Here is a 15,484-nt window from a genome sequence, read left to right on the forward strand (position 1 = left end):
TCATTTTGGACATATTTATTTCCATTAAAGCATCAAAATAAAATGAGAGTATGTTGAATGCTTCTTTGTTATTTTGTGGACTGTCCCTCTAGATCCTAGGAATGGCATAGCACTCGTATGTGCGGGGCATGCGGCCAAAACTGCAATTTGTAGGCGTTGTGTCGAGCTCCTCTGGTGGCACCATGGCTTTGAAGGTGAAGTGCTGAAGGAGGGAAGTGAAGAAGAGGAAGAGTTCTGTGCGAGCCAGAGCCTCACCGAGACACACACGCTTGCCTGTCAAGAGAGCACACAGAAGTTGGTTTAAAAATCTTTTTAAGAATCTTTTCTCTATCATCCATTTTTGTCTGTGATTTGTTCTTTAAAGGCAACTACTGAGGAATCAATTATTTAACATGGTTATTTTTTGTCCCAAAATGACTAAAACACTGATAAACATCATTATTTAGCATGTGTTGACTTCAGTTTTCATCTAAGATCAACATTTTTATGGTCTAATATGCACAATGAAGATCTGAGCTCACCCATGCCGAATACAACAAATGCATCATTCTTCTTGAATCGGCCATCTCCATCCAGGAAGTTTTCTGGATCGAAACAATTTGGGTTCTTCCACAGTTTGGGGTCTATAAGCACGGAGGATAGTAGTGGAAAAACCATTGTTCCCTTCAAGAAAGTATTTTACAAATAAATAGAAAGATGTAAATAATAATAAACACTTAATGAATCAAGATGATGTATACGAGAGACGAATAATACCTTAGGAATGACATAGCCATTGTATTCAGTGTCGCACATGGTCTTGTGTGGGACAGCGATGGGGGCGAGATCCATGCTGCGCTGGACCTCGTGAATTACAGCATCTGTATATGGCAGCCTCTGTCTGTCTTCAATGGAGGGCCAACGGTCCTGTCCTACAACCTCATCGATTTCTCTCTGAACACGCTCTGTACAGAACAATTGAAAGTAAAATCACACTTAGTGCTTGGAGAGAGAAGCATTGGTTTGACCTCACCTTGAACATCTGGGTGCTTCATCATTAGAAGTAAAGAGTGTCTGATGGTGGATGAAGTGGTTTCTGTGCCGGCGCTGAACATGTTCCATACTAAAGAAACCAAGTTGTCAAAATTATATTCTGTGTCAGGCTTGTCTTTCTCCTGTAAAAGAGAACAGGTAAGAAATGTTAACATTGTGTTTAATTGACATCATGTCATGGTCTCACCACCAGATGGTGCAAGTAGATGTATTCATATAAATATGTTTAAATTACCATTTCTTTCAATGATTTACCTCTTTCATTTTTAACACAAAGGCCTCAATGAAGTCCTGTGGGCAAGAGGGATCCACATTATTCATCCGAGCTTGTGCCTCACGCTTGAAGTACTCTCTGACCTCTTCTAGGTCTTTAAACAGCTGATGGAGTTTACCGGGGAAGAGACTGACTAACTTAGGGAATACATTATAGAGCTGAGAAGAAAATAAAAAAACATCAAGTTGAGTCTCAAAATACAATAAATAATTTATGCAAAAAATCTTCTTCTTTTTGTGTGTGAGTGCATACTATTTTATAGTGTAATTTTTATGTGCATTACCCTTCACCTGTTTTGGGTCAGTAAGATTTTTCTCTTTTTTGAAATAAATGTATACTTGTATTCAGCAAGAATGCATTAAATTGATCAAAAGTGAAAGTAAAGATGTTTATAAAGTTTCAAAAGATTTCCATTTCAAATAAATGCTGTTCTTTCAAACTTCATATTCATTAAAGAATCCTGAAAAACAAATGTATCACGGTGTCCACAAAAACATTAAGCATTAAGCAACAGTGAAAATAATAATAAATGCTTCTTGAAGAGCAAATCAGCTAATCAGAATGATTTCTGAAAGATCATGTGACACTGAAGACTGGAGTAATGATGCTGAAAATTCAGTTTTGCATCACAGGAATAAATTATATTTGAAAATATATTCAAATGGAACAAAAAATATATTAAAAGATCTATTTAGAATTTTAATGATAATTCACAATATTACTGTTTACACTGTACAGTATTTTTGATAAAACAAATGCAGCCTTTGTGAGCATAAAAGACTTCTGAACGATAATATATATATATATATATATATATATATATATATAAATCTTTAGAGTGCAAACCTGTCCAAGAGGGCTACTGAGGATACTGAAGTAAGCATTTACAGTCTGAAGGAGAAACTTAAACTCTGGATCCTCAAGTTGAAACCTATGACCAAAGACAATGCTGCAGATCACATTGGCCACGGCATTAGACAGCATGTCTGCAGGGCTGATTGCAGAGCCTTTAAGAAGAAAAGTAGAGCAAAGAGATCAGGTTTCTTCAATTTAGAGTTTTGTAAAAAATCACACCATGCTCTGTAACATGAGATGTGACACATTACAGTTCTTTTTTGTTTTATTGACGCACCCTTTGTCAAATGTTTTTGTAGTTTATGTCTGCAGTTTGTTTCATCTGATAATCTGAATATAAGATTGTATAAAATTGATTTAACCTTCACATTTTTTTATCATTTCCACAAGATATTCAGCCTCCTCCCTGACTCGTTCCTCGATGCTCCTGCGGCCCATTCCAAAGTTCTTCAGTGTCATAAGAGAGAATTTGCGCATCTCCTTCCATCTGTGTCCACTGGTGGACAGAACACCTGCGCATAGAGAAAATGTTTCTGGTATATATATATGTAAAACATGTTTACCATGTAAAACATTAGGTATCAAGCGACCTCACCATATCCAAGAGTGGACTTCATGATCAGGGCATAGTTGGCCCTGCCACTGAATTCTTCACCAAGACCAATCATAGTTTCCTTTAGGGCTTCATATCCAGAAATGATCACTACAGGAGTGTTTGCAAACCAGATGGTGACAACAGAGCCATACTTCTTACTGAGCTACGGAAAGAAAAAATATATGGTTTGATATGGGACATTCAATGTTACTGTATGTGTATTCAAATGACACTTTCTCAATTAGCTCTAACAACCTCAAATGTTTACATAATTCTGCATTAATGGGGTCAAAAACAATGTAAATTAGTGCATTGTTCTTTGATGAAGATGTTGTTTGTAGTGTAAGTTTGGATACAGATAGCACTGAAGTGCTACAAACAGCAATTCAGTGTGTGAAAATAATTTTTGAGCAACAGAAATACAGGGAGCTACTTTCAGCCCTCTTAAACTACTCTAGGGGTTTAGAAATCCCAGAATAGTGGCGCTCACCTAGTAACGGTGGAGCAGATGCATCTCACAAAGCCTGTAAAAAACTACATTGTAATTTGTTTATTTAGATGTATAGCTAGATATGTAAGATAAACCTCTTTTCTGAACCCTATAGGGCTAGGCTGCAAGGGGGAGAGGGGAAAGGCTGTACTTGTTCCCTCTGTTTGAATACTCTGTATGTATGTGGTTTTCTTGGAAAGCAGCCCAGATATGGGTACCAGGCAAATATAGGAGAAAGTTGCAATAGATTAACTTATTTTTCTCTTTGTCTCATATTCTATGTGATATAATGTATATTCTCATCATTGGACGGTTGCTACACCACCCCTGAAACATGTATAAATGCTAACGTACGAAAGTAAAGCTGAAGAGAGGTTTTGTGAACATAGATTGGCTCCATGTTCATAACTCTTCCCATAAGACAGTGTCAATGTGTGAAAAAGGAGACTTGAGAAGAATTCTTTTTTAAAAAGACCATGTAATTTTCAACAGTTTTATTATAGTAGGCTACACATAGAGGCAGCGACCGCGGAAAGTCCGTGGCGAGGACACAAACAGTGTCACCAACAGCGGCATCTGCCTCGATTTCAGCCCGCCTTTGCTGAGGTTCATTGAAGAACACAAAATGGTTATTTTTTGGAATCGCTGCGAAAGCCCCTATTATTATTATTTTTTAAACCTTTTATTTTGAAGAATGTATCAACGATTTCAGGTGAATATATTTGTTTTTATTTATATTAGCCTATACTTTCATTACATTCATTACGTTTTTGTATTCTGTGCACTTAATGGTTCACTAGTTTACCTGCACAGGTGTTAGTAACACTACAGGCTACCTGCGCATCTTGCCTTGAACACAATCATACAAGCAGCCAATTATATGATTTAATTATTTTAATGAATAGGCCTACTAACCTCTAGGTAATATTTGTAGGCTTCCTTGAAATTAAATTGAAATAAATTTCCCAGCAGTGGATTCGGAGGGGGTCCTGGAGGCAGCCGCCCAAAACTGCTCTGCTTTCCTCTAATCTTCCACAGCAGTATCATAACCAAGACAGTCATGACAACAGACACTGCATTTGTCTTCAATGCCAACAATATATCCATCCTTCAAATTTCACTTCACTGTTCTTTTGAGCCGACTCGAAGTAACCAACCTCAGTTTGAGTAACCAAAACTGACGTTTGTTTAGGTTGAATTTGTTAATGGGGTGGGCGGAGCGAGGCATTAAATGTCTAACATGGAGGTTTTGTATGGCTCTTGTGTAACCCGCTCAACCAGAACGGCACTCTCTTAAACAGCAGGAAATCTAATTCCTATTTTATGTTTCTGCATTCCACTCAATGGCTTAATCCCTTTTCATTCAGTGCCATGACAAAAACCAACTGTGAACTATATGTCTAAAAGAATAAGAGGGTCATTTAGTTGAGCTTTCACTGTGGTTTAGGCAATTTATTATGTAATTTCTAAATTTCATGCATCAAGCGGAGGCCGTTATAGACCTTTTGTAGCCCCTGAATTACACATATGATGTTTGTCAATTTAAAAGATAATTATGAAAGTCAAGAAAGTCGCAGTTTGTCATAAAACAGAAGAGTAACATTTAGTTTTATGTGAAAATCGCTCAATGAACTACATCTCTCGTCTCGCACTATGTACGTATGTGTGCAGTCTGGTACAAAACACTCAGGCATGACGGCGTAACGTTACGATTATAACTTAAGTCTTATAACGTAAGACTATAGAAAAAACGACAGACGTTAGCTTCACTAAAGTTAGCTTCATTAATTGAGAGAAAAGGTATGACATCACATGTGCGCCTTTTGGGTTTGTAGTCTTTGTAATTACATATTTTCACAGTCTCATACCTCAACAGTTTGTAAGACTGGAAATACTGGTTGAGGCCTGATTTATGAGACAAAGGGGCCCTGCTGGCTAATTAACATTCGACCTCCCCCATACAAACTCACTTTCTCTCAGAAACAATTAAGAACTCACACAAGAACATGGTTTAATGTGAATGTTTATCATTGACTGTTATGTTTTTGGTGTCATTTGAAATGTCTCAAAGTGAGTGGTACAGATATCTCATATCCAGATAGATAAAATAAAAGGAAATAAGGTTTAGAGAAGTTTAGAGAAAACTGGTTAAGAGATAAGGCCAGATAAGACCAACTCCCTTTTCTTGGATAGAAGACATTTGAGAGTGGTCTCCCCATCCCCCATGTCACCTGGTCAAGGAGGATAAAGGAAGGTGTGCTCCTGCTCTCTGGGCTCTTCTTTGCTGGACACGAATGGAATAGGTGGTCTCTCTCTCTCTCTCTCTCTCTCTCTCTCTCTCTCTCAGGTACAAGCTGGGTAAGATTATTTGGTGTAACCAATGTATAACCATGTTCTAGATATTTGAATTGATTGTGGAATTGATCTCTGATATCTGAAATATTAAATTGTTACATGTGATTATTCTGATTTTGACATTGTTCATTTAATGGTTAAAAGGAATAGTCAAAGATTCGCTCCCTTTTAGTGAGGCACAGATATTATTAAAACCTTTCATTTATGGAGTCAGATGAAATAACGAGTAAATATATGATTGATGTTTTGCAAATTTAACTAAACAATATTTTGCATGAGTGAGGACAGAACACGTGATAACCTTCCCCGTGTATTGGCGAACCGGCGTTGGACCAATATATCGGGCCTTACAAAATGATGACCTCGGACGTGATCTCAAAACAGATCAAAACGGTTTCACGAGAAACATCCTTTCCAGCAAGTATTTGGGATTCTAAAATCAGCACGAGGTTTGAACATCTTCTCTTTCTTCCGCTGCTATGGTAAGTAAACTTTTTCTGCCCTTTATAGAAGTGTTGAAGAAATGTTTGCATTGTTTACGGGTCGGAATTAAAACCCTTTGTTTAGAAACGTGATGCGGCAGCCAGATGAATAATGAAAAACCTTGTGTATTCGATTTTAAAGATCTCCTTGTTTTGCCTAAGCAACAAGAAACAAAACCCAAAGTGAGAATAACATCTTCCAAATAATTAATAACTCGATGTGTATTAGATTTTAAAGATCTCCTTGTTTTGCCTATGCAACAAGAAACAAAACCTAAAGTGAGAATAACATCTTCCAAATAATGAATAACTCAATGAAGAGCTGAAAAAGTAAAGCCTAAAAAGTTTTAAAATCAGCCGCATGTTTTCCGGCCATTGTTGTATCTGGGCTTGTTAAAACAAACCAGCAACATGTGAAGAGAATGAGCAAACTAACATAAAACAGAGAAAGAAAAATCTAAGTTTGTAAACGATCGGAAAACACGTTATTTTATAAATAAAAAGGCAGATCGATGCATTGTTTATGAAAAGAAAATTTTAGGAAAACAGGATGATATGATTTACAGGCTAAAACTCAAATATCAATCAATTACCCGTCTTTCGAATATCTGGGTACTGTGTTAAAAGGTGCTCCACGCATTTTACTTATCATTATTTACAGGCCTCCAAAATACTCTCCAGCCTTTGCTGAGGACTTTACAGAACTGTTATCAACAATTACCTCAGAGTTTGACTGTTTTGCCATTGCTGGAGATTTTAACATTCACATAGTTAATGCAGAAAACAATATGGCAAAAGAAATCAAAACTGTTTTAAAAACTTTTGATCTGACTCAGCATGTACATGGACCCACACAATCATGGACACACTCTAGATTTACTTATCATTAAGGGTCTAAACATTTCATCGATTGTTATTAAGGATGTAGCACTGTCTGATCATTTCTGTATTTTCTTTGATATATTGATCTCTCCTGCCACTGAAGCTAGATCTGTGTCTGTCAAGAAGAGATGCTTAAATGAGAACACTAGTGTACTATTTATGAAGGCTATATCCTTAACACCAAGCATATCTGCTGACTCTGTTGATTTTCTCCTTGATTCTTTTAACTCAAAAGTTAAAAATGTAATTGATGATATTGCTCCTGTGAAAGTCAGGAAGAAGAGTGGCAGACAAAAAGCACCTTGGAGAAACTCAACAGCAGTGCAAATTATGAAAAGACAATGCAGAAAAGCATTTGGCGGAATACAAAACTTGTAGTCCATTATAACATCTACAAAGACAGCCTGCATGCTTTCAATATGGAACTAGGCAAAGCTAGACAGACTTTTTTCTCAAATATAATAAACAGCAATTTAAACAACACACGCACTCTTTTTGCTACTGTAGAGAGACTGACAAACCCCCCAAGCCAGATTCCCAGTGAAATGCTCTCAGACAACAAGTGCAGAGAGTTTGCTTCTTTCTTCTCAGAGAAAATCAATAATATCAGAAAGGTGATCAGCACATCCTTGAGTTGTGCTGGGGTCAGACAGATCAGACCACCTGAGAAAGTAGTTACTGTGTCTGACTTCAAAGAAATTGATGGCAAAATTTTGGAAGAAACCGTACAGCACCTTAAAACATCAACATGCGCCCTTGACACACTTCCCACACCTTTTTTCAAAAGTGTGCTAAACAGTTTAGAAGCAGATCTTCTAGAAGTGGTAAATGCCTCACTTCTCTCTGGGAGTTTTCCAAACTCCCTAAAAAGTACAGTTGTCAAGCCCCTCCTGAAAAAGAGCAATCTGGATAAGACCATATTAAGCAACTATAGACCGATCTCAAATCTTCCTTTCATAGGCAAGATCATTGAAAAAGTTGTCTTCAATCAGCTGAACAAATTATTAAGCTCAAATGGATACTTTGACAATTTTCAATCTGGTTTCCGACCGCACCACAGTACAGAGACAGCACTCAAAAAGATAATAAATGATATTCGCTTAAATACTAATTCAGGAAAATTATCAGTGCTGGTACTACTCGACCTCAGTGCTGCATTTGACACTGTCGATCATAACATACTTCTTGACAGGCTGGAAAACTGGGTGGGGCTTTCTGGGATAGTCCTAAAATGGTTCAGGTCATACTTAGATGGGAGAGGTTATTATGTAAGTATAGGAGACCATAAGTCTGAGTGGACATCCATGACATGCGGAGTCCCTCAAGCCTCAATTCTTGTGCCACTCCTGTTCAACCTGTATACGCTCCCAATGAGCCAAATAATGAGAAATAACCAAATTGCTTACCACAGCTATGCCGACGACACACAGATCTACTTAGCCCTATCGCCTAATGATTACAGCCCCATTGACTCCCTGTGCCAATGCATTGACGAAGTCAACAGTTGGATGTGCCAAAACTTTCTTCAATTAAACAAAGACAAAACTGAAGTTATTGCGTTTGGAAACAAAGATGAAGTTCTCAAGGTGAACGCATACCTTCACTCTAGGGGCCGAACAACTAAAAATCAAGTCAGGAATCTTGGTGTGACACTAGAGTCAGACCTTAGTTTCAGTAGTTATGTCAAAGCAATAACTAAATCAGCATACTATCATCTCAAAAATATTGCAAGAATTAGATGCTTTGTTTCCAGACAAGACATAGAGAAACTTGTGCATGCTTTCATCACCAGCAGGGTGGATTATTGTAATGGACTTCTCACTGGCCTTCCCAAAAAGACCATAAGACAGTTGCAGCTCATACAGAACGTTGCCGCTAGGATTCTGAGCAGAAACAGACAATATGAACATATCACACCAGTCCTCAGGTCTTTACACTGGCTCCTAGTTAGATTTAGGATTGATTTTAAAGTATTATTACTGGTATATAAATCATTCAATGGCCTAGGACCTCAATACATTGCAGATATGCTCACTGAATATAAACCCAACAGATCACTCAGCTCATTAGGATCATATCAGCTAGAAATACCAAGGGTTCACTCTAAACATGGCGAGTCTACTTTTAGCTATTATGCCAGCCGCAGCTGGAACCAGCTTCCAGAGGAGATCAGATGTGCTCCTACAGTAGTCACATTCAAATCCAGACTCAAAACACTTCTGTTTAGCTGTGCATTTACTGAATGAGCACTGTGCCACTGTTCGTCCGACTGTTTGTACTGTACTGTATTTTATTTTATTTTTCTAAACTGTTTTAATTATTCTTATTTCTTTTAATTATTTTAATTTCTCCTATGTAAAGCACTTTAAATTGCCATTGTATGAAATGCGCTATATAAATAAACTTTCCTTGCCTTGCCTTGCCTAAACTTTAACACTGATGGAATTAAATTAAGTAATTCAATTTAATTTGGCTTATTTAAGTTCCTCTGAAAAGTAAACCCCTAAAGTATTTGATATGCTGGGATGGAGATAGATCTTTTTTAGAAAGAAGACTATCTAGTAAAAAATTCGGGGAAAATTAGCTGTAAGACGGTTAAGCTAGAAAAATGTTGCTTGGTTATCACTGTTAGGTGGTTGGGGATATGGCGAGACTGTAAAAACGATGGCAGAGTAATCTCTAAAATATATCCAACACACGGAAGAGTCGTTCTCAGAAGGAGACGCGGAAGTGGAACACAAGCGATACTTGATTGACAGGAGCGGTTAAATGTGGCGAGTCTGTAAAAACGATGGCAGAATAAACTCTAAAACATTGTAACACACTGGAGTAATACAAGTATAAAAAGGCAGCGAGACTTGATTGACAGGAGCGGTTAAATGTGGCGAGTCTGTAAAAACGATGGCAGAATAAACTCTAAAACATTGTAACACGCTGGAGTAATACAAGTATAAAAAGGCACCGTTGTAACTAGCTATGATCGCGTGCATCCTGATTTTGACCATAAAGCTGTTCAAATATTTGAGGATTAAATTCTATGAATTTTCAAATTTGAAATTGTGCTTAACACATCGTGCACATAGAACACAATTTGGTCGTTTGTGCTACAACATGCACATAGGCTAATTTAAAGTTTATTCTTAAAACACGGGATTACTTTACTGTAAGTGTATTTGAAACACTTACGCAAAGGTGATATAGATGTTGTATTCTATTGCTTTACTGTGGGTGTATTTGGAACACTTAGGTAAAGGTTGTAGATGTTGTATTCTAGGCCATGTATCCTGTGTAAACTGAATTAAACACATGTGTCTATGCTAAATTTGGTGGCTAGAATGTGATTCACAATGAATTTGAAAATCAGAAACAGCGAACGCATCTCATTAATCCTGAAACAAAAACCTTTTCATATTTAAGGCGTCAGAGAACGCAGTAACTCTGAACTTGGAACAAAAATCATAAATTCTTACGTTTTAATTTATTCTGAATTACTCTGAGATTTGTTTTTCCCAAGTAGATTAATGGATCCGTAGATTACCACAAGGTTAGCGACGGCTAATAACTGACATCAGAAAGTGTGCAGGCTACTTGGATGAGAGGATGGGTTAGTCGGACTAGAATCAGCAAGATGCTGGTTGGTCAACCTAGCTTGGACGCTTCCGATGACTTCTGTTCTAATTTAATGTTACTTTAGATAAGTGTGCGTGAATAATCGCGGGCTTGGCTAAGCCAAAGCTATTAAAGAGAAGTAAAGTTGATCTACTGGTGTCTTTAATGGTGGCCAAAACCTACTAAAGTAAAATGATTGAAAGTTCCTGAAGGGCATCCAAGGGGGCTATTGAATTTATCTTTGATTGTTGCGCGTGGGAATTACGGCAAAATCCTAGATATTTAGCCAATTGCCTCAGCTTCTGAACTTCGAGACTGACCACTTGTGCTGGAGACCTGGGTAAGGAACTCGAAGCGATATAGTTTCCTGATCTAAGCGGGTAAATATAATCAGAGTTAAAAGAATAATCAAATATTCGTTCACAAAGAAAAAAGAGAAACAGCGAATGTGCATCTCATCAGCCCTGAGCCAAAAAAACGTTTCATATTCAAATGTATTGACATGATAACGAGCAGAGATTTGACCATGTGTTTAGCATGTGCTGGCGGTTCATTGAGTGTTAACAACAACAGAGTCCCTCATTGGCTTTCAGCCTGACCTGTGTTGCACATAAATTGCACTGGCCAGTACGGCTGCGACTACAGGGCCAAATTTAAAATAAATCATCTTTTGAAAAACAAACACTTTAACAAATAAGCCGTTCCAGAGACTCTTCAGAGACCAGAAACAATAATTGAATTTATATTCTTAAATATAATATAATTGTATTATAACTCGAATTATAATAAACATTATATTACGCTCGCCGAGCAGGACAATAATTGGAGAAGTGTGAACGACACCATAAACAGCAAATGCTAACCAGACAACCCACAGATCTGGCTGTAATGAGAGAAAGAAATGAGCATTGCACATGCAGCGGACTGAAGGCTGAACTGAAAAAGCAGCTTCAGGTGTCACAACACACTGAAACAACAGCAACAATTCAGACTTGGTCAATGAAACTCGGTTTCATGTGACATCTGGAATTAAAATTGCAACTGACATGATAACAAGTAAAAGAATTCCACACGTCTGAATTTAATGTTTTTGAAATATTGGAATTATCTGTGGTTCGCTCTCCTCCGTTTTCTGTCTCAGGCTTACTTCTGCAAATTCCTCGGAAGACGGATGCCAGGAGGGGCAGGAGCCCACCTGGAGCAAATCCAGGACAGCGGAATCGTTAGAACATAACCTGAGACTCGGGAGATGGGTGAAAAGACATTACAAAAGGCCTTTTCACACGTCACACTATTACTTTACTGCATAAATATGGCCTCCCAGTTTAGAACTGGATCGAAATTTGCAACACAATTGTTATAGATTAGATTCCACCCATCTCCTAGACATGAACACTGAACACACACCTCCATCACTATACCCTCACAACATCATCACCTGGAGTAGATAGAGTCTATCCAGGCTGAACACTACACCTCATACGAAGATGTGTCATCTTCACACTAACAGATCCAGATAGCTTCACACACACAGGATGGAGCTGATCTCATGATCGTGGTCTAACAGAGACACAGAGAATAGCATACGCTATTCACAACAAACTGCCAACCAATGTAACACACATGGACAACTGAATGGCTACAGTCACAAATCAAGGAAAATTCTAAGGCAGACCTGCCATTAAATTAGATTAGACTTTAACTAATAACTTTAGTTATTAAAACTTTAACAAGTTTTACATCAAACTGCGACTTTCTTGACTTTAAAATGTATCTTTTAAATTGACAAACATCATATATGTAATTCAGGGCACAATTCAAACGAGATCAAAATATTTGTTGTCTCTCACCATTGACTTCCATACAATATTTTTCCGAAATAAGGTCCCATGGTGGTCAACCGGAAGGGGAGGGACTTAGGCTCTCTATAGAGGGTTTTCACTACGCGTCATCAATCCGGAAGTCGGCAATTTTGGAGGCACTGAACGTAAATAATGCCACTGAACTGAACGCACTCGCAAATTTGGCTTATTATTGCTGCTGAAAAATGGTTGAGTTTTGGTCTGTACTAATTGGTCGCATCGGGAAAAAACATTTCGAGTTCTATAGACTGTCAAAAGTTAAAGAGAAGAGTGCAAAAAACTGATGAAAGGAGGCATTTGTGGTTGAGAGAGGTAACGTCTCCGGTTACTATCGTAACCTCGGTTCCCTTAGAGGCGGGAACGAGACATTACGTCGTGTGACGTATATGGGAACTCCTCCCCTTCTCCACTTTTGCTGAAATCTTATGGGCTAACGCCAGCTGGAGACAGCTGGCCAATTGACGCGAATATGCAAATACTGGCAGGTCCGCGGGCAGTATAAAATGCATGGACGCGACAATTACGTCAGAATCACGGCTGAATGCTAACAGCCAAACAAGCGAGCATGGCGGCTAACGTAATGTCTCGTTCCCGCCTCTCAGGGAACCGAGGTTACGATAGTAACCGGAGACGTTCCCTTTCGAGGCGGTAACTTCGACATTACGTCGTGTGACGTATATGGGAACTGTATAAAATCCCGCCGTGAGAGCAGTGAGGTAACCCAAACAGAGTAAAGCTACACCACTCGAGACAGACAGTTCCTACAGCCAATAGCCGCGCAGCTAGGAATACTTGCATCTGATAGGCGGAAATAGGCCAATAGGCCTGCTTACACCTTGTCAAAATTTGCATATCCCGACGCAATGAAATAGGAAGGCTGCACTGAATGATCAGGGCAGACACAACACAATAGCATGAGTTAACACAGTGTCGACGGCATAGCGGTGACAGCTGCATAAGTATAACACAGAGATAGCAACAATGCAACTACTGCCATAGAGACATATCCGTGGGTTTCCGCCTCATCCACGTGGGCAAACATGGCCTGCGTAGCAGAGTGGGTGCGCGCCGACTGGGGAGAAGCCCACGACTTCACCACATGCTCGTGGACGTCCGGGAAAAACGGGGTTCCCCTCCTCGACGCAGCCTGACGGCGGCTTGATTGGAGGAACCACGAGTCCAGCTTACTCTTTGCTGGCTCATCTGGAGTGCTCCACGTGGGCCGTGGCATCTGGAAGAAACTCCCCCGGGACGCGCACAGGCTGGCCGTACACCAGCTCGGCCGATGAGGCTTGAAGATCTTCCTTGGGGGCGGAGCGAAGGCCAAGCATAACCCATGGGAGGCGGTCAGCCCAGTCGCTGCCCGTAAGGCTGGCCCTGAGCGCGGCCTTCATGTCCCGATGAAACCGCTCGCAAAGTCCGTTGCTCTGTGGGTTATAGGCTGTGGTACGGTGGACCATCACCCCCAGGACCTCGGCGACCGCAGTCCAAAGCTCCGATGTGAACTGCGGACCTCGGTCCGAGGAGAGGTCGGACGGTGTGCCGAAACGGGCCACCCAAGCCATAATGAACGCCCGGGCCACTTCAGCTGATGTAGTGGAGGACAGGGCAACTACTTCTGGCCACCTGGTGGTCCTATCCACCATGGTAAGGAGGTAGGTGTAACCACTGGAGGGGGGAAGTGGGCCCACCAGGTCCACATTCACATGATCAAAACGCCTCTCTGGCACTTTGAAGGGTGCCAAAGGGGCCTTGGTATGATGAGTCACCTTTGCGCGCTGGCACGCCACACAGACAGCAGCCCAGGCCCTGACGTCCCTCCGCAGGCCCGGCCAGACGAACTTGGCCCCCACCAGCTTGGTAGAGGCCTTCACCCCCGGGTGGGAAAGGCCGTGGATGGCGTCAAAAACCTTATGCCTCCAGCCAGCGGGAACCATAGGGCGCGGTTGGCCAGTGGAGACGTCGCAGAGGAGTGTATTGTTGGCCGTATCAAACACTACATCTTCCATGAGCAGCGCAGTGGGGGCCGTCCTGTAGGCTTGCACCTCAGAGTCCGCGGTCTGATCCTCAGCCATGGCTGCATAGTCGAGGCCCAAGTGGACGGAACCAGTGACCGCCCGGGAGAGGCAGTCGGCGACGAAATTGTCTTTGCCGGCCACGTGCTGAATGTCAGTGGTTTACTCAGAGATGGCAGCGAGCTGACGCTGCTGTCGACCAGACCATGGCTCCGAAGACTTGGCCATGGCGAACGTCAGCGGCTTGTGGTCAACGAAAGCCGTGAACCGCCGGCCCTCCAACAGGAAACGGAAATGACGGGTGGCGAGGAAAAGACCAAGGAGCTCCCTGTCGAAGGCACTGTATTTCCTCTCGTTGTCACGGAGCTTCCTGCTGAAAAAGGCCAGCGGCTGCCAGGCTCCGCCCACCCACTGTTCACACACAGCCCCCACGGCGTAATCAGAGGCATCCATAGTAAGAGCAACTGGGGCGGTCCGAGACGGGTGCGCCAGCAAAGCAGCGTTGGCCAGCGCGGTTTTAGCAGCATCAAAGGCACAGGTCCTCTCTGGGGACCAAACCAACACGTCTGCCGGCCTCCCTCCCCGTAAGCCGTCGTACAATGGTTGCATGAGTTGGGCCGCATGGGGGAGGAAACGGTTGTAGAAGTTCACCATGCCCAGGAACTCCTGCAGGGACTTCACAGTGCGTGGGCGTGGGAAACTGGCGACGGCGTCCACCTTGGCAGGGTGGGGGACGGCCCCCTGTGGGGTGACGTGGTGGCCGAGGAAAGTGATGGACGACCGGCCAAACTCGCACTTGGCCGGGTTGATGATGAGACCATGCTCACTGAGCCGGCCGAACAGCTGCCGGAGATGTTTCAGGTGGTCGTCTGCGGACGCGCTGGCCACGAGAATGTCGTCCAAGTAAACAAATAGGAATGGCATGTCCCGCAGCACAGAGTCCATGAGGCGTTGAAACATCTGCGCTGCACCCTTGTGGCCGAAAGGCATCCGTAGGAATTCGAAAAGGCCAAAGGGTGTGATGACCGCTGTC

The 15,484-nt window shown here is 41.4% G+C and overlaps 1 protein-coding gene across 2 annotated transcripts in view; it reads right to left on the reverse strand.

Annotated features, from left to right (window-relative positions):
• LOC309506639 (cytochrome P450 2M1-like) overlaps window positions 1-15,484 on the reverse strand; it is a 23,945-nt gene continuing 8,461 nt past the window's right edge. The window contains exons 1-9 of one of the 2 annotated variants that reach the window (XM_082180537.1): window positions 4,162-4,569; window positions 2,757-2,919; window positions 2,524-2,673; window positions 2,153-2,313; window positions 1,288-1,464; window positions 1,013-1,154; window positions 757-944; window positions 522-663; window positions 1-273 (exon numbers count right to left, since the gene is read on the reverse strand). In XM_082180537.1, the coding sequence (XP_082036663.1) occupies window positions 89-273; window positions 522-663; window positions 757-944; window positions 1,013-1,154; window positions 1,288-1,464; window positions 2,153-2,313; window positions 2,524-2,673; window positions 2,757-2,919; window positions 4,162-4,353 (1,500 nt within the window). In that variant the 5' untranslated portion in view covers window positions 4,354-4,569 and the 3' untranslated portion in view covers window positions 1-88. Of the gene's footprint in view, window positions 274-521; window positions 664-756; window positions 945-1,012; window positions 1,155-1,287; window positions 1,465-2,152; window positions 2,314-2,523; window positions 2,674-2,756; window positions 2,920-4,161; window positions 4,570-15,484 lie in introns of those variants that run through there. The other variant, XM_082180538.1, reaches the window with a different exon arrangement.

Source organism: Leuciscus leuciscus (genome assembly GCF_965113295.1).
Source record: "Leuciscus leuciscus genome assembly, chromosome: 9".
NCBI lineage: Eukaryota > Metazoa > Chordata > Actinopteri > Cypriniformes > Leuciscidae > Leuciscus > Leuciscus leuciscus.